We start from the raw sequence: 23219 nt of genomic DNA, 5'->3' as shown, positions 1-23219 counted from the left end.
CCCCAGACAGGCTATTGGCTCACCCAATATCCAGCCTATGTATATGTGCCTTTGTCTCCTTTGTATCAATTCTTGTTCTGAAGAGTTCTAGTCATGGTTGCAGGACTGGTTTCACTCTACCAAACTGTCATAGGTCATAAAGAATTCTAAGTGGCTCAAGGTCACTTACTTCAACTTGCCATAGGGAAGGATAGTGCTGGTGCCTAGGAGCTAGAAATTAGCCTGCATAAAAGTATGACAGACTCCTCTCCTGTTTGGAAACTTTTAAAAAAAATTATTTGCATTTCCTTATAAGGAAGTCCTTAGCTAATGAGAGAAATTAACTTGTTTCTCACATTTGTAGCTAATTTCTAGCTTGAAGTGCTATTTTCTTCATTTCCTGGATTTTTTCTTTAAGGAGTTCACTAAAATTTTTATTTTTTTAAAAAAAGTATAGGCAATAAGTAAATATTTCCAAAAGAGATAGCACTAACATTTTGTGCTCAATATTTTACCTCCCATTATCACTTCTCTGCCCTTTGTTTTTTCTGGAAAATCAAGAAGTCAGGGGATCTGTCAGAAAAGCAAGAGGGTGTGATTGAAATTAGCCATATAACTGGACACCACATATGGTTGGCCTGCCTAACATAAAATGGGAATTATTTTGTGTTCTACAAACTCCCTGGGCACCCAGAAAAGGGACATATGAAGGAAATTCAGAAAAGAGCTACAAAATTATTAAGGAGCTGTGAGGTTGATTTATGAGGCACATTATGAGGGCTAAGTACATGTGGCTTGACTAAACAATGACCGACTGAAGGCAAGATGAATATCTATGAGTTAGAGAGAACATAATCTCTAAGGAAAAGACAGGCAGGGTGCTATCCTGGAGGTGATAACATAGTCACTGCCTTTATTTGCCCCATTTTTAAATAAGGAGGGGCTTGCTTTATATTTCAATTTCATGTTACAGAAGTAAGCTCCAGCATTTTCTAGAATCTTTTAAAGGTATAAGAAAGATAAAACAATTGCAAACAACCTAAGGTTTCCCTTTATAAAATATAGACATTCTCCAACATGTTCTGGGGAGGTGTATTGACAGATAATAAGACTATAGATAAACTGACAGAGTATATGATAGAAAAGGCAGAAATCAGCCTCTAGTATCGTATCTGAGATTAGAGGAAGGAAGAGAGGACAAGTTGAAGGAAAAAAAATTATGTGGACCAAGTTCCTTGCAGCTCACTACCCCACACAGTTACCATCTTAGTTGGTTGCCAAGTCCAGCAATTTTTTTCCAATAAGGTCTCCCTGACTTTCCCAGATACCTCAACTGTCACAGAGTCTATTTCACAAAAGAAAAAATCACCATCTATATGGTAACTTTTTAACTCTGAGTACCAAGAAAGACTGAGAGAAGTTGGATGGCAGAAGCAGATGGGTGAGGCTGCTAGGACCAATCTAGCCTCTGCTATTGCTAAAGGACAAAGAGTCTCCAGTTCTTACCTCATCTTATGCAGGGCAGTGACAAGTGCCAAAGGTTAAAGTTAGGTCTGCAGTACCTCAAAAGGCCCAAGAACAACTGATCATTTGCCTGTCCCGAAACGAGGTGATGGGATATTATAATGGATACAGGCACACTACCTGTCCTCAAGGGACTCCCAGGCAGGAGAGGCAGGAAGATGCAGAAACAGAGCTGTAATGATTTAGTAATATCAGAGAGAAGCAAGCTGGGGCAGACAGGCCAGGAAGACCACATCCATGCCAGCATGGATGACTTTAGATGTCATGTGGTTATTTTCAGATGGTTTTACCCTCAATTTACAATTGTTTTAACATGGAGAACCTGATCCATCATTTATAGCAAATGATTGAATGGCTAAGTATTGTTTTGCTCAAAATCTTACTTTCTTCTGAAAGAGTAACCCCTGCTTTCCTAGAGAACTGTTCCACCTTCCCATTCCAACCAGGTGTGTTAGGGAATTCCCAAACCTCATCTTCCTCGACTCCATGGATCAGCCCAGGGTGGGTGCAAAAACTCCATTTTACATCATTCTACATTGTGTCTAAGGGAAAGGGACATCTTTCTGGGGTGGCAAGTCATAAAATAAGAAGTTTGAAAGGACCATCCTCCCTGGTATAGAAGAAGTAGTTTTGTGTTTTGACAACACAAAGAAACATCACAGAGGATTGATTCAGGGGGTCCTATCTGCCTTCAAGTCCCTGATCCTAGTGGCCTATGAGGCCAAGTGGCACCATTCCCATTCAGTTACTATGCAAAATACCACAGCATCCTTTCCATGAAGTCTTCCTTTAGCCAAAACTCATTTATGTTTGGTTTCCATCACTCATAGTCAAGAGTCCTGAGTGGCAGCTTGCTTTAGCAGTGACTTCTTGACATTTGCATCCCTGTCTTCAAATGACAACTTTCTTCTCATTCTTTCCCTTTCCAACACTAATGTTGTCAATTTCTCCTCATTCTGGTTTAGTCCACTCACACTCTGAAAACTTGGCCATGGCTCTTTGCCTTCCATCAGCCATGCTTGGACTTGCTTCCTGTCTAGTTTTCCAGAAAGCAGCTTCCATTGCACAGTACATTAAAGGGGCAGTCTACCAACAGCCACCACTGAATGGGTCGAAAGCAAGGCCTGGCAATCTATACTTTTAGAAACTATACATTCTGGTTGTTTCTGATGTACAATCAGGTGGAGGCCATCTCTGGGACAGATGCCCCATGAAGCCCTTTGACTTGATAAGTATATGAATGTCCCTCTCAGGCATGAAAATTAACTGTTCTACCTCTGGTTAAACTTTGAGTACTGCACAGTCTCATTTTCCTTGAAGAAAGAAGACTTCTTGGAAGCTTGAAAGTGCATAGAGCAGTTCCAAGCTGTAGAGAGCTATCCTGAAGGGGCTGGAGGTGACCTCATCCACTGGGGGCTTTGTGGGGACAGGCCTGGTCCTTTAACAAGCTGCCTTTGATTTCCTTTGTAGATAGATGATGTAGAGGCAATTTGTTTCTTTTAAAGTCTAGGTTTACATCACAGCTGTATATTTTTTCTTATAAGGAGTCTTCTTTGAGCTACCCTCAAAGAAGCTGGGCATAGTTTTGTTTTGTCCCACCCCCACCAGGGAAGCAGCAAAGTTGAAGTGGGGGGGGGGTTGTTTTTAATCCTCAAGCAATGTCACCTTTGGAGCAATAAAACTGCTCTCTCTTTCTCATGAGAGATGACAAGCATTTCACAGCAGCCAGTTTTTTGAAAGTGGTTGCCAGGTGGGAGAGGTATTCCATTGCTAAAGAATCTGCCAAGTCAAGCAAGTCCCTCCCTTTGCTCCTTTCCCCGCTTTGCTGAGGTTTTGACATTGGCTAAGTTGGACCAAACTTTCAAAGACTCTTGGACTTTTACATGTGCTGTTTTTCAATTGGCATAATCCAGCAGGTGTTTCCCTTGACCAAGAGGAAAGCTTCTTTCTGTCATTGATTTGTGTTTTATTGTGTTTTACTTTTATTTCTACCAAACCCATGGAACTTGGGGCTTAAGACTTAGTAAAACTTGGAATGACTAGAGTAAAAAGAATTTTGCCATTTGGCCAATAGCATCCATCCCCCACTCTTACAAAGAGATTTCTTTACTTTTCTGTTTTAACTTTTTCCCCTTCTCCTCTCCCCTTTCCTCCATCCCTCCACAACACATTCAAGGAGTGCCCTAAACGGTGACAAACTCGCATGTGCTTTCCTTATGACTAAACCCCTGGGCCTCTCGCCAATCCCCCACAGATGGCCCCAAACTTCAGGCATCCCGTTAAAAGGGCCCCACGTTTGCAGCCCTGGTTGGAACAGTCAGTCGGGGTGGAGGAGGGTGATGGGGAGTGGCGGTGTCTTCGTCCTGGGGGAAGGTGAAGCAACTTCCAGGAGGAAACGGGCGTTTCCTTCCCACGCGCTGGTGAGCCCTGGGTCTTGGCCTCGGGGTTCCACCCAGCCCCTCCCCGCGCTCTGGGAAAAGCCAGTCGCCACACACAGGCACACGCAGGCCCGGCGCCGCGCCCTAAGGAGAGCAGCCTTAAGGCCAATTGCCATGACAACCCCGCGGTTCCTTCCACTTCCCCACCCAACGGATTCCCCCCTCCTCCCTGCGCTGCAGCCAACCGGCTTGTGCGCGTCCCAGGAGCGCACTATAAAACCTGCGCCGGTGGCGCTTGCGGCTCAGCAGACCTGTCGAGAGGCGGGCAGTGCCAATCCACAGGCTGCAAAGTCTCCTCTTGGAAACGCGAGAGGAAAAATCCTGAGCATGCACAAGGTGCAGAGCATGAACCTCTTTGTGCAAAAGAGGTGCCTTTGCCTGGCCTTCCTACTCCAACTCCTGGGTCAGGTAGGTGGCACACCCCTAAAATGCCCCTGGTTACTTTACCCTCCTGGACAGCCTCTGCTCAGTCCCTGGGCTCGCTCTGCCTTCGGTTGTCCCTGCTGAAGGGTTTCTTTTTGTCTCATCACCTTCCCTAGGTCTCTGCGACTCAGCGCTGCCCTTCACCGTGCCCACGCCAGTGCCCCGAGACGCCTCCGACCTGCGCCCCAGGGGTGCGCGCGGTGCTGGACGGTTGCTCCTGCTGTCTAGTGTGCGCCCGCCAGCGCGGAGAGAGCTGCTCTGAGCTGAAGCCTTGCGATCAGAGCAGCGGACTGTATTGCGACCGTAGCGCCGACCCCAGCAACCAGACTGGCATCTGCATGGGTAACCTGCCCCCTCTGTCGCTTGACTTCTTCTCTCCCAAGCTAGCAGGAGCGGTTTCCCCACCTTCTCTCCTCTTATTCCCTTTCCCAAAGGGTGATAAGCAAATAATAATAATGCAATAAGTGATGTTTATGGAGCACTTAGTGCTTGCCATGCAAGGTCCGAGGGGGCTTGGGATTTGGAGAGCGCCAGAAGCTAGAGAGAAAACCTGCCCACGAAGGTGAGAAGCATTCATCACTTGCATCTCTAGAGAAGAATCTAAATGGACTGGAGACAGGGAGCGAAATAGGGTTAAGGACCAGTGAAATCATTTCCTTTGGACATTTCCAGAGGGACAATTTGGGGATGATGGAAAGCTGGGCTCACTCACGGGCTTACAGTTCCCCACCTGCAGCCCAGCAGGTTTGTTTTCACACCTGTAATTGTCCTATTAAAGCCACAGCAGCTTCTAGTCTCCTGGGAGGACGATGTAAACCCTGTCTGGGTTGTGTGTAAAGTAAAATTCAGGCAACTAGCCAATCCAGGCTTGTGAAATTTAATCAATTGGGGTTCAATTTCCCTCGTGGTGCACCACCATACTTGGAGGATGTCTCTGCCTTCCTGGATACCAGGGCTTGAAGTCCTTTACAGTTTTTTCTCTAAGCCAATGATTTATTGTGCTTCAATGTTAAGGAATCTTAATGCCCTTTATTTGACTAGTTAATAACCTCTTTGCAGTATATGAAGTGCATTTTCTTCCTTTTTAAGTCTAAAGTACTGAAGTAGAAAAATCAGAGATGTTTCTTGTAAAATGACTGTCATTGGGGACAACAGTGTGTCAAGAACAACTCACAATTGCTCTTCCTTTTGTTCTATCTTATAAATGAAAAAGTTGGGGGATGGCAGATAATCTCAAAAGGAAGCAGAGAATACTTCAGAAGCCATTTGTCAGCTTATTTATCTTGGCAGTACTGAGTTTACAGTTTCACACACCTCTTTCCCCATTCAAAAGGACTAGGTAAATGTAGCAGGACTAGATGGTCTTGGAGGTTTCCTCTTGCTCTGGGAGGACTCCATGAAGACATCTGTCTCCTGGAAATGCATCAGAAACCAGATCACCTGAAATAGAAAAGGAAAGACTTTGGAACATGTCCTCCAAATTTCACATAGCTCTCTCAGTGCACTGTTATTGTTTTTCTCTCTCTTCTTCCCTCTGTGTTGCTCCCGCAATATTCTAGTGCTAGAAGGAGACAACTGTGTGTTCGATGGGGTAATTTACCGCAGCGGAGAGAAGTTTGAGCCAAACTGCCAATACCACTGCACCTGTAGAGACGGACAGATTGGCTGTGTGCCCCGGTGTCAGCTGGATGTGCTACTGCCTGGTCCTGACTGCCCAGCTCCCAGAAAAGTTGCTGTGCCTGGAGAGTGCTGTGAAAAGTGGACCTGTGGCCCCAATGAGAAGGGGGCATTGGGAGGCCTTGCCCTTCCAGGTGAGCCATTCTGTATACTAAGGAATGGTCTCGGCACAGGGTGAATGCAAGCACAAATCACATGCATTGTTTGGGTTTGGGATGAGAAGCTGGCCTCCGTTTCTGGCCATTCTGCTATGGATTCCAGATTATCCATTGAGACTAAATGCACCATGTCTTTCAATCCAAACTAAGTTACTGAAGTGTACGCACAACTTTTCCTAAAGAGGACCTGAAAAATTCAGTCGCTATTTTTTTTTTTTTTGTCTTATGACTACTATTTGTATTTTAGTCCATTCATCCAACTTGACCCTTATTAGCACTATGAGGATAAAAGTAAGAATCCTCCTTTTCTGGATTCTGCATACCACCTGTGCTTTCTTGGAACTAGCCTCCCTAAGGAATGCTACTCCTCCTGATACAGTGGTCACAGAGAAATACCATCTTTCCAGATGCTGTAGAAAGGGCCAAGTGACACTTCAGGAACTTTGTTTTGCATTACTTTTTATTTCCTTATATATTACATAGTTTGAGGATGGAGAGATCTCAAGAGACAGTAGAGAATATTTTAGGAGCCATTAATCAACCACATTGTTTATATTGGCAGAATCCACAGTTTTTCAGTATTTCTGAGGTCAGAAATTATCAGACATGTCTTGCTGATAGGAAAACTGCCTTGCAGAACAGATATCCCCCAAGCCATGTATATTAAGTTTTGAGATGGAACTGTCTGTGATCAGAGTCCAGGGGTGTGTGTGTGTGTGTATCTCCCAGAACCCAAACAACCAGTTCTACCTACTAAAAGCATTGCTTTTATCACTATTTTGACTTGGCCAATTCTATTTACTCATCAAGATTAAAACTTTCTCACAATCCTTTTTATGTACAAAAACACATGGAAAACTATTATGGAATAGTCTCCAATGTTGTACTGTTCTATAGTCTTAAAACTGGTAAACTTTAAAAAGACAAGTTAGCCTAAGTTTCTTAAGGTCTCGTTGGACAGTTATTCTGCAGAGATTTCTGGAAGTCTTACAATGTAGCAGGCATGGTGCTACCTAGAAAGGTTTACAGATAATTTCATTTCTGTGCCTTCAGAGCACCTGTGTTCATTAGGTACAAAATTTAATGAGATCCACTTTGTAATGTTGGCTTAAAGGAGCACTCTTTGATCTCTACATTTTCCCCAAGATAGCTGTCTTTCTTTATCCACCCCCTAGCCTACAGGCCAGAAGCCACCGTAGGAGTCGAAGTCTCCGACTCGAGCATCAACTGCATTGAGCAGACCACAGAGTGGAGTGCATGTTCCAAGAGCTGTGGAATGGGTCTTTCCACCAGGGTCACCAACAGGAATCGTCAGTGTGAGATGGTGAAGCAGTCTCGGCTCTGCATGGTGCGGCCCTGTGAACAAGAGCCTGAGCAACCAACAGATAAGGTAGGAACCTGCCACTGTGAAAGCAGTGGCCTTGCCTTCTGGGAGCCTGGGCTCAGCAAGTCACTTGGAATACTAGTTGACTCAGGTTGTCTCTAGTTGGGCATTAATCCCAGAGAAAAGGCAGAGAGCTTCCTGAATGCAGACCAAGTAGCTTCTTTCTCCCCCTTTTTAAATGTATTCAAATACCCCCCCCCCAAGCAACCTACAGCAGATCTACAGGAAAAGAGGGAAGAGCTAGACAACTGTAATACTTTCACCAATAGAAAATGGACCCGCAGATCCCTTTCCATTCCTGGAGAAAATCCACTACCCTGTCATCAAACACAACTGATTTGAAAGAGGTCAGCTCTGACTGCAGTTTCCTTCACCCCTTAGGTTCAATCAGCATGAAACACATTGGTGGGGACTGTGTCTGCTTATTCTTCCCCAAAATGCCCAGCACCCTACCTGGAACACAGGGTGTGCGTTATCAACTATTGTTGATGAATACATGAATGAGTGTCTGGGAATTACTGTCGGTATTTGTTAAAGCCTAGTGGAAACAGTACACTTGCCATCATAAGGCAACATGTGAGCCAAGTGAAACAGTGTATTTCTTTCCTTTTTTTGTTGGAATTCTGTCAGCTCAGTGTGTTAACTCTGAGTGTAAGGCATGCAGATCCGAAGCTCTGATTGGTTCGTGATGACATCACAGCCCCTGTTACCAGAGCCCTACATCAGAAAAATGCAATACCTAAATTGAACCATTCTATGAACAAACCTAATGCCAAAATAAAACAGCCCTCAGAAATTCAAGATTGACATATCTCTACACAGAGGCAAGATCATCTAATGCTTAAGGCTACAACTCTACAGCCAGACAGCTTGGCTTTAAATCCCACTTTCAGCATGAACTAGCTGGGTGATCTTGGAAAATTTCCTTAACCTCTCAGCCTGAATTCCTTCCCCTGTATAATGGGGTCATTGAAAGTGTCTACCTCAAGGTTAGCAGAAGGATTAAGCAGAATGAATTTGCCAAGTGCTGAGCATAGATTAAATATTCTGTTAACAGTAGCCATCATTACTTAAAATTTCAACTTACTGATAAAATAAAAGAGTCCCTAGTGGTTGCATTAGTTATATGGCTATTTAGCCATAAGATTTTTTAAGGTCCATCCTAACATCATGTTGCTTCTATCACTTCAAAAGAACTCCTAAAAACATCTTTTCTAGAAAATTATACCCTAAAAGATGTATCTCCCCACACTTAGGAAACATACATGTAATAGCCATGTATATTTAACCCACACAAGCAGTCACACATTTATACACACATACTCACACATATACAAACACACATATACTGCCCCATGGGGATGCTTTGAGCCTCTTTTTGTAGATGTTGACAAAAATTTATGCTAGACATTAAAACTTTAAACATGCAAAAAAAGAGAAGCCTTTCAATACTTTCAAGGACATAATAGCTACTTTATTAAATAAGGTCTTTCCATCTTCTAAAATTTGACATTTTCAATTGTTTCTTTTTCACGAAATTAGTACTTTGAACCTCATTTAACATTGCAAGGTATTATATTTGAGATGTTTATTTATACTGTACATATGTCATAAAAGTTCTAGAAAGTTGTTTGAAACCTAGGGAAGTAAAAACATAATAATCATTTCTCCCTTATTCTTCAATGAGATGGTGGCTTTTAGAGTGTACTCCCCAGACGAGTAGCAGCATCTAAAAACTTGTTAGAAAGCAAATTTGTGGGCCCCACATCAGAGGTACTGAATCTGAAACTCTGGAAGTGAGACCCAACAGTCTGTGTGTTAACACTCCCAGGAAATGATTCTGTAGCACACTAGGTTTCAAGATCATCTAATCAAAGAGAATTTAGAGTCTATTCACCCCACAAGCTGTGCCTAGAAAAGTGATCAGGGGAGAACTCTGGAAAATCCACAGCTTAAGAATTGAAGTAGGAAATAAAACAGTCCATTCTCTGCTGAAAATCAACACCAGGGTTCCTCACTATCCAGTTTATTTAAGGAATCTTAAATTAATTTCCACTTACTTCACACTGATGAGAAAGTATCTTAAATCCCATCAACTTCAAGTTTCCTGAGGTCATCATATAGTGGAAAGAACTGGCTTTGTATACACTGTCCATCAGAGGTGTGGTCATCATTCCTCATATCACTCCTTTTCTTTTAGAAAGGAAAAAAATGTCTCCGCACCAAGAAATCACTCAAAGCCATCCACCTGCAGTTCAAGAACTGCACCAGCCTGCACACCTATAAGCCCAGGTTCTGTGGAGTCTGCAGCGATGGCCGATGCTGCACACCCCACAACACCAAAACCATCCAGGTGGAGTTCCAGTGCTCCCCAGGGCAAATCATCAAGAAACCAGTCATGGTCATCGGAACCTGCACCTGTCACACCAACTGTCCTCAGAACAATGAGGCCTTCCTCCAGGAGCTGGAGCTGAAGACCAGCAGAGGGGAAATGTAATGTGGCCCTCAAGAAGCCCACCTGCAGAGGCAAACTGTAGCTGCTGCATGACCCGTCATCAAATGAGTACAAGAAAAACATTGAAGAACCATTACTGCATCCTTGAGTCCTATGTATTTTTCTGTGATAATATGAGGTCATTTATGTCTGTCTTTTATAACGAAAATATTTCAGCTGTAAACTTGGAATCAAGGTAAGCTCAGGATATGGCTTAGGGATGACTTACTTTCCTGTGATGTTTATTACAAATGCAAATTTATATCAATTTAAGTCAGATACCTGATTTACCTTGTAGACTATACCATGTTCATTCATTTTACGTTGTCGTGTGCACTCTTGCAATTCCTAGAAAATGCCACTGTAGTGAATGACATAGTGAAGTCGAGGCTCATACTGAACATGCTGCCGTACAAGTATTTCACCATGTGTTGTAGTTTGACTTGAGGGTGCTCTATTGGGCTCCCTTTGGGGATAGGGCAACTCTGCACTTCCAAGCCCAAGAGCCAAGGAAAACTTCAACTCTTCAAAGTGAAGTCAGAGATTCTTAATTTCCTATTTAACTGTACACTAAGAAGCATGCTGTTATCTACAGTAATGAACTGTTTGTTAATGGAGTGGACTGGTGTCATGAACTTTCTCCATTTCCAACAAATTGACTCCTTTCTGTTTGAAAGAAGCTAAACAGAAAACTCCCAATATAGAGATGACTGAGCCTCAGCAGCCTTCATACATTTGCCTCCTGGAGGCTGCTGAGGCTCAATAACTTTTTCTAGAATTCAGCAGAGATGGAGGAGACCAGCAGGGAACCTCTCATCAGTAAGTAAACTGAGGCAACTCCTTCCCAAAGCACTTTATTACAACCTCTGATGATTTTCAGATGTCCTTTCAGGAACTTTGAAAAAGAACAAAATCAATGCAACTCTGTTGGTGAGAAACCACAGATTTTATGAGAGTTCACAATTATTATTGACATGCCCAACACACATCATTGGGTCATAATTATTCAAACTTATAAACAAGATACATGTGTATATATACATGCACCTAATAGGTCAGGTTTAATGAGACAGGCTTCAAAATTAAATCTTTATACATTTCTCTAATGTCACCATATGTGTTCCACTCTTCTCCTTTAAAATATTTATAAAAATGTAAATTATAGATTTTTGTAAAGTGTTCTTTTTCACTTCTCTACTTTTCAGACATGACTAAAAGTACATGTTATTGGTGTGTGATTCTGGTATGACTTTTGTGCTTAGAAATTTAACATTGTTGTTCATTGAAAATAAAAATTGATGAATTTAATAGGACATCAGTCAGAAGCATCTATTGAAAGCCAAATGGGTATTTTGGGGCAAGCTTATAACCTCTTATCTGAAGGGAACCAACTGCTCTAACAGGTTAGGCCTCAAGTATTCACCACACCCTTTACAAAAGCCATGATTTTTTTTTTCCTGGATATCCCACTAGATAACTGTCTCTCTATATATATTGAAATTTGAACTTGTCTGGCCAAACCCAATTCACCTCCTTGGCTTCCTTATCTAATTAAAAGTCTCTCCATCCTCCCAATTACCCAGCGGAAACTATTAGCATTCTCTTTCCACATGCCCAGAAAAGCAAAACAGCTGCTCATCCAGATTCACCAATGCTGTATCCATAAATTCAACCAGCCAAGAATAGAAAATATTAGGAAAAACAAATGTTATGTTGTTGCTGATGTGGACTGTGTGGCCTACAATGTTTACACCAGTACTGAACATGTACAGACATTTGTTGTCATTATTCCCTAAACAATACAATATAACAATTATTTACACAGGGTTCACATAGTGTTGGGCATTACAGGTAACCTAGAGATAACTTAAGATATGGAGAAGAAGGTGCATAAATTATGGGCAAATGCAATAGATTTTGTATAGGAGGCTTGAGCATCTGCAGATTATGACTTCCACAAGGGGCCCTGGGACCAATCTCCCTGGGAACTGAGACACAATTGTATTTCCAGTGATGATGCAGAGCAGAACGATGACCAGGGCTGCCATCTGGGAAACGTGAGACCCACACTCAGAGTTTTGTTTTCTGAAGTTTCTGAATGGTGCCATGAAAGTACCTTCATAATTAAACAACAACCAAAATAATGTTTTCCTTTTCCCAACTTTACTTCCTCTGTCTATAGGTTCCTCCCCATCCATCTCTATGGCTAGTTTTTGTTGTCTTTAAGATAAACAGGAAAGCAAATTGGACCAAAAGTTTATCCACAGGAAACTATCAAGGACACCTTGAATTTACTACACACCTATGTTGCTCTGAGCACTTCACTCATTTAATTTGTATAGTAGCCCTATGAAATAGATACTCTTTATAGCCCCAGGTTACTAATGAGAAAACTTTTAAAAGTTGAAAGGTATAGACTATGGCCAGGCCTGGTGGCGCATGCCTGTAATCCCAGTGGCTCAGGAGGCTGAAGCAGGAGGATCTTGAGTTCAAAGCCAGCCTTAGCAAAAGCAAGGCACTAAGCAACTCAGTGAGACCCTTTCTCTACATAAAAATACAAAATAGGGCTGGGGATGTGGCTCAGTGGTCAAGTGCCCCTGAGTTCAATTCCTGATACAAAAAAAAAAAAAAAAAAAGGTATAGACTATGAAAAGAGTAATTTATTTTTATTCAAAATTATCTGTTAACATCAATGAAAAGAGGCCCAGGAAAGAATGTACAAAATACTATTAATGATTATGGCAGGTCTCATACTATTTTCCTTTTCTTTCTTATGATTTCTTTTCTAACTTTCTTCAAAATGAACATACTATCTTTATAAGCAGAAAAAAAAAATTAAGGATGAATTGAGATGTCCTTTCAGGACTCATTTCCTTTGCAACTTTCCTCACTCATGTGGAGTTCACCACCCCTTGCAACATTGAAAATATTTACCAATACATTCATTTTATTCATGCCACAAATACTTGCTGGTTGCTTCTCTGCGCCCAGCGTTGTTTTAGGTACTAGGAACACAGCCAAGAAGAAATAAACTGAACACATTGTCCCCTTCTTTCTGTTATTTATACTATTGGAGAAGGAAGGCAAAAAGACATTAAATAAAAACATAAATATCAAATAGTGAATAAATGTATACTATGATCTAAATGAGGTGAGAGAACACTTCTGCGTGGCTAATTTAGCTTGTGACAGTCAAAAAAGCTGTTTCTAATGAGAAGACATTTTCTGTGAATAACAAAGAAGAAGAGAGAGCACCTTCCAGTTAGAGGTAACAGCTAGTGCAAAACAAATAAACCTGCAACATGGAAGACACATGTGGCTCAAGCACAGAGTCTAAGAGAGAGGGAGGCAATACTTTGCTGGGCTTAAGGAGGAGAGCTTGCTTCTGTCATCAAAGCTCTCACATTTTTTTCCCCAACTGATCATTTTATACTCTCCTTACAAGCATAATTGAGTCCAGTGTCTTGGTCTTCCTCCTATCTGCCCAAGTCCCTGATACACGGCATGAATGGTCTTTGCATTGATAAAAGACAGAATGTTCTTTGAAATAAATGTGAGGCTTTTAAACTTTCATTTGCATGATCACTGTTCCTCTCCAACATACACAAACACACACACACACACACACATGTATGCATTCCTGAAATTATAATTAAAGGCTGCTGTGTGGAGCCAGTTTTTTATTTCTGTGACCAAAATACCTGACAAGAACAACTTAGAGGAGGAAAGATTTACTTTGGCTCATGATTCCAGAGGTTCAGTCAGCTGGCTCTAAGGCAGAAATATCATGGCGGAAGGGTGTGGTGGAGGAAAACTGTTCAGCTCATGGCAGCCCAGAAGCAGAGGAAGAGGAGGGGCTAGGTAGAAGGTAAACCCTTCCAGGGCTTGACCCCCATGACCTACTTCCTCCAACGAGGTCCCACCTGCCAGCAGTCCATTCATCCATCAGTAGATTGACCCATCAAATGAGGTGGTCAGAGCCTCATGATCCAATCATTGCCTAAAAGGTCCACCTCTGAACACATGAGACTTTGGGGAACTTTTCAGATGAAAAACATAACCGTTGGAAAAATGTGGTCTGATGTACAAATATCTGCAAAGTTCAGAACATTCTAGTAATATAGCAAGGTCAGTGAAACTGACTAAGCAGAGTATAGGCTGTAAGAAGCATAGGTTGAGAGTTACTCAAGCTTAGGACGAAACACCAAGCTTACTCTTTGCCAACTGTGGGATATTGGGTGATGTTCCCAGTCCCTGAGTCTCAGTTTCCTCACCTGTAAGATGAGACCATATGTATTGATGTGGTGACCAACTGCTGTAATTTGTCCTCAACTGAGATGATCCTGGGGACTTAGGACTTCCATGTAGAAAGTCAGGACATTCCCAGGCAAACTGAGACAGACTGATCACTCTAAATACTAACTAGACAGTGCTATGACGTGTGCTCACAAGCACTTAACTCTGCCTGGCACATAGTAGGCCTGCTACAATTTCTGGCAGAACCAAGCACTGCCCCTCATTCAGTGCAGTTAGTATACAGAGGGAGATGCAGTTGACCTCATTTTTATTAGGAAAGATAAAGAGATGGGGAAAAGTTAATGACCTATTAAGGACACAAAGAGTGAAGGAACTAGGATTCAAACTCAGGGTCTGCTTAGCTCAGAGCCAAAGCTCTTTCCTTTTCACAGTGCCACAGCCACTGAGGCCAAGGATATTTTCAGCAACCAAAACAATTCCAACAGATCTCATTTTTGTGCTATTTTCCCAAACTATAAATGTTCTCTTTTAGAAACAGCATTGCAAAATAGTGAGACTGTTGAGCTCATTCTGTGAATGTGAAGTTTTGAGAGCATTTAATTGCTGGTGTGGTGATAAGGCACATTTCATTGAAAATTATCATCAAAAATTATGTGGCGATTTTTCTTTTCTTTTTCCACACAAGGATTCAATTAAACAATGAGGCAAGGACATCTTTGACTACACAAGGAGATAATTTGTCATATACATATCTTCACTCGATGAGATTATCAATGAAGCTTTTGATGGAGATTACTGGGCGGTATTCAATTTCTCTCTGAATGACTTCCTTGTAGGTACACGTTGTCATGCTTCTGAATGGGTTTCACTCCAAAATGCTCAATATCATAAGTCAAATCATCAAAACAGTATGTGCTTTTGGCTGTGTGCTATTGAGCTCGGTTTGAAGATCCATTATTGTTGGAAATGCATTCATCTTAACCACATCACATGATTCTTGCAGGCACTGCTATGCTGGCTTGACCACAGAGGGTTCACAAAATTCAATTACCACTTCAATAACACTGCTGGCACTTGCTGAACTCTGAATAATGAAGAATTCTCTGCCGCCTTCCAGCTGAGGACTGTAAATTACTGTTACATTAAGCCAGCTGTTCCAGGGATAATCAGGAGGTGCGAGGGGTAAGGATGGCAATGTTCTGCCAGTGTTTCTAAAAAATATGTGTCTTTCTCACTAGGACAAGAAAGCAAAGATCTGAATTTTAGCCCAGGGAACTGTGGAAAAGAATATACAGTTGCGTTCTAATGGCAGAATTTCACAGAAGAACAGCCCTCCAGTTCTACTGGAAGGAGCTTGGAAATAAATATTTTATAATCCAAGAAGAAGATGTTGCTTGGACTTATATTTTATTAGCAAAATATGAGAAGCAGGCTCTGCTTGTAACATAAATTCAGAAGTTTGGAAGAGGTTACAAAGTTCTTAACTTGGGTTAAATATGGGTCAATATGCTCCACACTGACCCAGATTTGTCCTGATGAAACAAGGCCACCCACAAGATCATTGGGGGCCCTTGGCCCAGGAGGGCCCAGTTAATGGACTTTCTAGTTCCTCTGAAAGTTCAGCAGAAGAGAATCTCCTCTGTTCATTTGTAGAGCATCACAGCCCCCAAGAAAGGGGACAAAACCTAAACAACAGAATCTCCCCAAATTTCACATCATTGCATTTCATTTCAGGGTTTATGAAACCACTTGAAGGCTTCCTGCCTGGAGCCCTTCTGCCCTCAACACAGCTGACCACTCCCTCTTTGTGCTCAACAATTTCTTCTTACAATTACCATCATAGTCTCTGAAACACCATATCTCTCTTATGTGCTTTCATGTCTTTCTCCCACAAGAGAGAAAAACAGAATCGCAGGGACCATGTTTGATTTTTTTTCCCCCCCACACTTCACACGGTGCTTCTCAAACTTTTCCAGCAGAACTTCACAGGTTCTCAGGGGAAGGTCGGCTGCTTCCACGAGTCCTTCTGTGGCAGGCACGTGGAAGGAGAGGCTGTTGTACCTACTAAACACATACTCAGAAGATTCCCAAATGCACAGAGCTAGAGGTCTCAGAAACCTCTCCTTAAGTCCTCATTTATTAAAGAGCCACCAAGTCCCTAAGCTGATGTTCAGGGGCTTATTCCCAGGCCTGATGTGGTGCTCTTTTTCCCCTTGCAGGAGACCTCAAGCCGTATTGTCCTCTGGCCTCCTTGTTGCTATCTTACCCAAATGTCCGCCCTTCCTTAACTTTGTTTTTGTCATCTTATTTATCATCCAAACCCTCCACAAAATGCCACTTGCCAAGCTTTCCACCATCCCCACCATTCCTCTTCCCTGGAGGTAAAAATATGGTAGAAGAACACTAGCAAACAAAGTACCTGGAGTGGCAAGTCCGAGCTGTGTCCTAGTTGCTTCTCTTTGGGGTTTCTCTGTTCACAAGATGAGGAGGTTCGATTCATCAACTTCTGTGGCCCCATCCACATTAACACTTATGGGGACACGCTGAGTGTCATGCACTTGCAAAGATTTTTATAATCTTATTTTTCCTCACAATAACCCTCCAAGATGAGAACTATTTTCCCATTTATAGGTGAGACTACTGAGGCTTCAAACCCAAAGGTGCCCAACGGCAGAGCCCAAACTCTCTGTAGCATGACATAGTGCCAGCATGCAAGTGTTGGAGGTGCCCTTCCTCCTTTATTATCTTTTATCATAACAAGAATATTAAAAACCTTATTATATAGAAGTGCTTCTGGGTTTTAGATTGACTTTCCCAATTATATCACTGTTAACAATGATGCCAGAGATAATATTGCCTCTTCCCTGGGAATCACCTACCTTTCTTCCAAATGTCTATTGAATTATGGGAGTAAATGAAGAGTCAAGTAGGGCAGCTCTCAAGACTAGAAGACAGAGTGATAGTAGAAAAGGCAAACTTCATCCAATATACTTAGGCCTTTGTGCCTCACCAAAGAAGAGGATTCTTGAAAGAAGGATACTTCCAATGAATTCTTTGTATTTTCTTAATATTCTCTTATTTCATCTGCAAAAGCTTTTTTAAGGCCTACATTCCAATGTCCAATCTGTTCTCTCAGATAACTCTACCCCTTGCCAGCAAAGCTCCTCCATCTCACTTTGATGTTTACAAACTCAAGCGTAACAGGCACTGGCCCAAGTTAGCAGAGCTTCACCTCTTCACGTGGTGCTGTCTGACTTATGAGACCAGGACTAGATCAGAGTCCAGAGAATGAGACACACAGAGAATGTTTCCTTTTTAGACCTGAGGAGGGTCAGCTGATATTGTCCTGAATTTACCTAAGAAGGGAGAATAATGATTTTATCAATCAGGGAAAAGATTGATTTTTTTTTTCCTCAAAAACAAGGCAAACCAAAACCAGTAAAATACAGCCTCTTCTGGTATCATGAAAAATGCTTTGTCTCCTTTTGGTATGACTTTGACCTCATTCTAGAATTATTGAAGGAAGAAATTTTGAGGCCTTCTTAGGTCTGATGTACATTCTGCCTTCCTGGTGGGGTAGCTCCAATTCTTATTAGATTGGTTTCCATCCCAAATGTCCATACACACTATCTCATTCAATGCTCATAACCACTTATTAATTTTTCTGCCCATTAGACTCCTTAAGATCACTGAAGCACTTTCCAATTATAATGATTCTGGCATTTGAGAGAAAAACACAATCTGTAAGCTCAAAAGAAATAATTTATAATAAAAGTTCACTTGCACTATCAGTCATGTCTCCCACAAATGTCTTACGCATTTAATTGCCTTGCTTTCCCAAAGAAATAGAAAGAATCACAGTGGCTGTGTGGCTTTTGTCCTTTTCCAGGAAGCTCTTCGGTCTCCATTAAAATATTTAGAAAAGACAATCTCCATGAAATGGATATCATGAATATCGTACATGGAGAGTATGCCTATTCCTCTGTATCGCAAGGGCATAACAAAGTGTGTTACACACTTTCACGGATTTTACAAATCATAACCCATTTTGCAGACATTTGGTTTATCCAAGACAAATGAAGAAGAGAGGGTGAGACTTCTATTTTCTGTAAGTCACGCTTCCTTCCAATTTATCCCCAATATCAGTGTAGGATAACTGATGCTATTTGGATGAGCTCATTTAAACATGTCAAACTCTTTTCATGAAGATGAATTAGAATATGTCAGCTATGTTGGTGGCAAAGCCATCTCATTTAAAGACTTCAAGAAGTAATATGCAAAGCAGAATTACAAGTGTTCAATCTTTAACATGACATGCATAAAATCAATATTTCAAGCTCCTTTGGGAGTTACAGCCCAACATGCTGCTGATGAATCGTCATAATGACCTCATTCAGCCCCTCCTGTCCAGTGGGGAAAGTGGAATTTCTCAGCCTTCAAAGAGAGACTTAAAGTCTGGGCAGTTTGCAGGGCTTGTGGACAGGCTGATGGTTTTCTAGAAGACAAATGTCAGATGTCGAACTTTCCTAGATGCCATGCCATAATTAGTCCCATCTGCTCCAAATTCAGAGAGCCAATCTTACTCACTGGAAAAACTGAGGGACAGCAAAGCTTGGGCATGTTCAGAGACCATCCTAAATGATGTTTGACTGTCCAAGAGAGCTCAAGCAGCAAGACTTCAAACATCCCATGTGTACAAGACCTCAAAACTTTGCCTGGGAGATCTTATCACATATCTCACTGAATAAAGGCAGTTCCTGTTGACTGATCTCTCAGAGTTTATGAATGTTCTTAATTTCTGGTCTTTCAAACTTTGTTTAAAAACTGAGGTTCTCCTTTGCAATTTAGATAGTCAAGTTTCCACCATTTTTTCCCACTGCTGTTTTGAGACCTTAGTACTAATTGAGGATGCTTTAAGGAGAATCCAATGAAGATATGGCTTACAATTGACTAGAACAGTATCCTCAACCAATGATAATTTTGCTTTCTAGAAAACATTTAGTTGTGTCTGGAAACATTATTTCATTGAAACAATGTAAACGAACTGTGACTGGCATCCAGTGAGTAGATGCCAAGGATGATTCTAAATACACTATATGGGAAAATCCTCCAAAGCAAGAAATTATCTGTCCCCAAATGTTAATAGTGTCACTGTTGAAAAGCTTTGCACTTGCATAATGGAAAGAGCCTAAGTTTAAAAAATGATAAAAGCTCAAATTTAACCATAGATAAAAATTCTCTCATATCATGTTCCAGGAGGCAAAGAAAAAGAGCAGGTTAATTCCTCCAATGTTGAATAATAAGAAATCTCCAAAACAAAACAAAAAAAAACTGTTCCAGAAACTACATATGTGACAAGATCAGGCAAGCCAAAAATCACATGTGGCCTTACAGTTGGTCATTACATTACAATATAATTTGGTAGAGTAAATTAAAGATGCAACTGGAAAAAAAGAATTGATACCCAAATAGATATGTCTCTTGTGATGTGTCTTAGCTGACTTAAGGGGTCCCAAGTCCCCAAAGTATTCATTTCTAGAACAATTGAAAGAGGAGGATAGAGGGGTTAAGATAAGCGTTGACTGTGAGTTACGCTCAAGCCACAGTCCAAGGAAGGTCTTGAAATACATGTTTTCATTCATTTTTCTCTTTTTGTGTCTCCCCTATGTGAGAAACATGGCACGCACAATTGGCGCCTATATTATCCTCTGGCCAATACTTTACCCCAGTTGCCTTAGTAACTGTCAATATTTGTCTGGTATGTCACAGACCCAGTTGGCTGAGGTTTGGTTCAACATCTACTTGTAAAGTTAAGGGAAGAGAGACACCCAGTGGTCTAAATTAACCGAGCTGCTGAAAAGCCATCTTCTGCTTCATTTCATTTACACTCGAGAAATGTTTCACAATTTTAAAATCTGATCCTCCTTTAATGATCAACAATCCCCATAATGAAAACTTATGGAAACAGAAGAGAACACGGCTTGGCACACTTACTTTTTCTGTAAAGGGCCTGACAGTAAATATTTTAGACTTGGTGGGCCATATGGTCCCTGATGAAACTACTTAACTCTGCTGTTACAGAGCAAAAGCAGCATTAAGACAATATGTAAACAAATGAGCATGGCTGAATTCCAATAAGATTTTATTTACAAAAACAGGCAGCAGGCCAGATTTGACCCGCAGGCAGTAGTTTGCCAACTCTAGAGATAGAATCTATACACTCTCCCAACCTGCACAGGCAGCTGCCCTTTCTGCTCCCCAAACTTTCAAGAGAACTAAATCTCTGCAGAGAGACAGAGCATCAACATTCGGTTAGCAACATTTATGCAACTAGTTATCATGTTCCAGGCAGTGATCTAAGCACTAGGTTCACAACCACGTACAGGACAGTGGCTATGAACTGAATTCTGGGTCCTCTCAAAGTTCAAATGTTGAAACTCTCAACTCCATGATGTGACGTGATGGTATTTGGAGAAGGGACCTTGGGAGGTAATTAGGTCATGAGGATGGAGTCATGGATAAGATTAGTGCCTTTATAAGAAGAGAGTCCGTTCCTTCTCTGCTCTCTCGGCCATGTGAGGATACTATGAAAGGTGCCTGTCTACAAATCAGAATGAGGAACTTCATCAGACACCATATCTGCTGGCACCTTGAACCTGGATTTCCTACCCTCTGAACTGTAAAATATAAATTTAGTTGTTTATATATAAATATAAAATTAGTTGTTTAAGCTTCCCAGTCTCTGGTATTCTGTTATAGTAGCCCAAACTAAGATAGTCATGAGATATATAAATAAAGTGTCTTACAAGTCAAATGATAGTAAATGACACTATCAGAAAATTTCAAGTGGAATCAGGACAAGGAACATTGAGTTGAGAAAACTTTAAAATTGAAAGACCACCTAATTCTGTTGTTGTTTTCTAATAATAGTTACTATTATTAATATTATCATTTTTATTATGCTTCTAAAATATTTGATCACTGTCTGCAGGCCAACTCTTGGACCTTAAATGCCAGTTAACATTAGAAAAAAATGTTCAAAATATATTCTGTAGGAAAATTGAATTTTTAAGTAAATAAAACATTTTTTTAATCATTCTGTGGCCAGTATGAGAAAAACCGCCATTATTCCTGCCTGGAGAAGAATTCCACATTTGAACCAGAGGCATCAGCCCTTCCAACCTTAAGCTCTTATACTCAAGTCTACTCAGGTTTATTCAGATCAATGGCTTATCAGTTCTGTACAAATTACTCCCTGGGTCTAGCACTGCACTAAGTCAAGGGCAGCAGATCCTTCACATTTTCAGATAAAAATGAAGTGACCTTTAAATACATAATCAAGATGTCTGTTCTTGACCTCTAATTACATCTCCAGGACATCCCCCCTAACCAACACACACACACACACTCTCTCTCTCTCTCTCTCACACACACACACACACACACACACACACTCTCTCTCTCACACACACACACACACACTCACACACACACACACACACACACACACACACACACCTCACTCATTCCCTTAAGCATTTTGAGAAACTTCCAAAAGAAGCATTCACATATTATCACAATTCAGTCTATGAGCTAACTGGCACCATTTGAAAACTCTTTACATTTATTCTATCTGATTCTGATTTACATGAGTCAATACTCATGTTTGAGAAGAGTTTCCTTTGTCATGATCAAAAACTCATATGATGTCCCAAAGCTGGCCAAGTTTAATGTGTCCGAGGTTCTGGGTTATGGGAAGAGGTGGAGAGAAGAGCCCAAACAAAACTCCATGACTCATTCATTTATTCAACATTAATTGAGCACCTGCTGCATACAGCAGTGGTTACAAGTAAGGACTTCAGTGTCAGACATCCCTGTGTTCAAGTCCTCATCTAGAAGCCGCAGGCTTTGTGACCTTGGGTGGGGCCCTTGTTCTCTCTGAGCCACAGTTTATTTTTTCTGTTTAGTGAAAATCGTAATAAACCTGTCTCGTGGAGTTGATGTGAGAATTATACAGGAAAATCTATGTAATATTAGAGCTCAGATCAAAATGCAGCAGTTTTCATCCAGCCTCAAGATTCCAGACTCTAGTTTGGCTCCAGGGATGCAGGTTTATTTTTCAGGATGCATTGTGTTGTTTGAAATAGTCCCTCTCAGATCCAGAGCAAGAGCAATCCCAGCAATCCCAAGGAAGATCCCAGAATGATTCTGAGAAATGTTCTTTCTGTTCACTTCAAACTACTTCAACTTCTGGCTTCAGAGGGTCTTGTCCTGTTTGTTCTGGTCCCTGGACCTCTTCTCTGCCTTGAGGTCAATATTTTAACCACTTCTTCAGTTCTCTTATTTTTGCTCCTTCCCCATTACCTCTATCCTGGCTCAAGAAACAAGCCTTTCTTCTCTGGGCTACTTCAAAAACTTTCTAACTAATATTAATGAATGAATGCTATGCATAAGCTAGGAATCTAATTAGAGCAGCCAACCCAAACTTTTCTGAAGAGTTACTAATCAAGCCAAGTCCTGATGTTAGGAAGGGGCAGCAGAGATAAAAGCATATGCGTAAGACGCTGAGACCTTGGGATGTTCTCTTATTTTTGCTCCTTCCCCATTTCTTCTCTAACCAGGCTCTGAAGTTTTCACAATAAACCAATCATGTTAATGGTCCATTCCTCTGTTTAAAATCATTCAGCAGATTGCTCTTACAATTTTATGAGAATACAAATTCATTACCATAGAGTGAAAAAGAAGACTCAACATTTAGTGCAATCTCTTCTCTCCTTCCATAGAAATAAAGATGTACCAGAGAAGCAACTTCTATGGCAGGAAGATAGCTTTCCTTTTAGCTGCAGGAGGCCTGTGTATTAGTTATCTATTGGCACATAACAAAT

At 41.3% G+C, this 23219-nt stretch overlaps 1 protein-coding gene and 1 long non-coding RNA gene across 2 annotated transcripts in view; one reads left to right on the top strand and one right to left on the bottom strand.

Annotated features, from left to right (window-relative positions):
• The window catches only part of LOC120892914 (uncharacterized), a 182847-nt gene that overhangs the window by 122039 nt on the left and 37589 nt on the right, over positions 1-23219 (bottom strand). Inside the window, exon 2 of the long non-coding RNA XR_005737732.2 lies at positions 5679-5804. This is a non-coding gene — a long non-coding RNA (uncharacterized LOC120892914). The remainder of the gene's footprint in view (positions 1-5678; positions 5805-23219) is intronic.
• On the top strand, positions 3982-11390 carry Ccn3 (cellular communication network factor 3). The gene is made up of 5 exons (XM_005316208.5): positions 3982-4349; positions 4481-4706; positions 5924-6175; positions 7375-7589; positions 9784-11390. Exons 1-5 carry the CDS (start codon positions 4056-4058, stop codon positions 10078-10080), a joined length of 1284 nt encoding a protein of 427 aa, XP_005316265.3. The 5' UTR covers positions 3982-4055; the 3' UTR covers positions 10081-11390.

The sequence above is a fragment of the Ictidomys tridecemlineatus genome, chromosome 7 (assembly GCF_052094955.1).
Source record: "Ictidomys tridecemlineatus isolate mIctTri1 chromosome 7, mIctTri1.hap1, whole genome shotgun sequence".
Classification (NCBI taxonomy): domain Eukaryota; kingdom Metazoa; phylum Chordata; class Mammalia; order Rodentia; family Sciuridae; genus Ictidomys; species Ictidomys tridecemlineatus.
The sequence above is the reverse complement of the archived record's forward strand: the minus strand, read 5'-3'. Positions and strand labels throughout refer to the sequence as shown.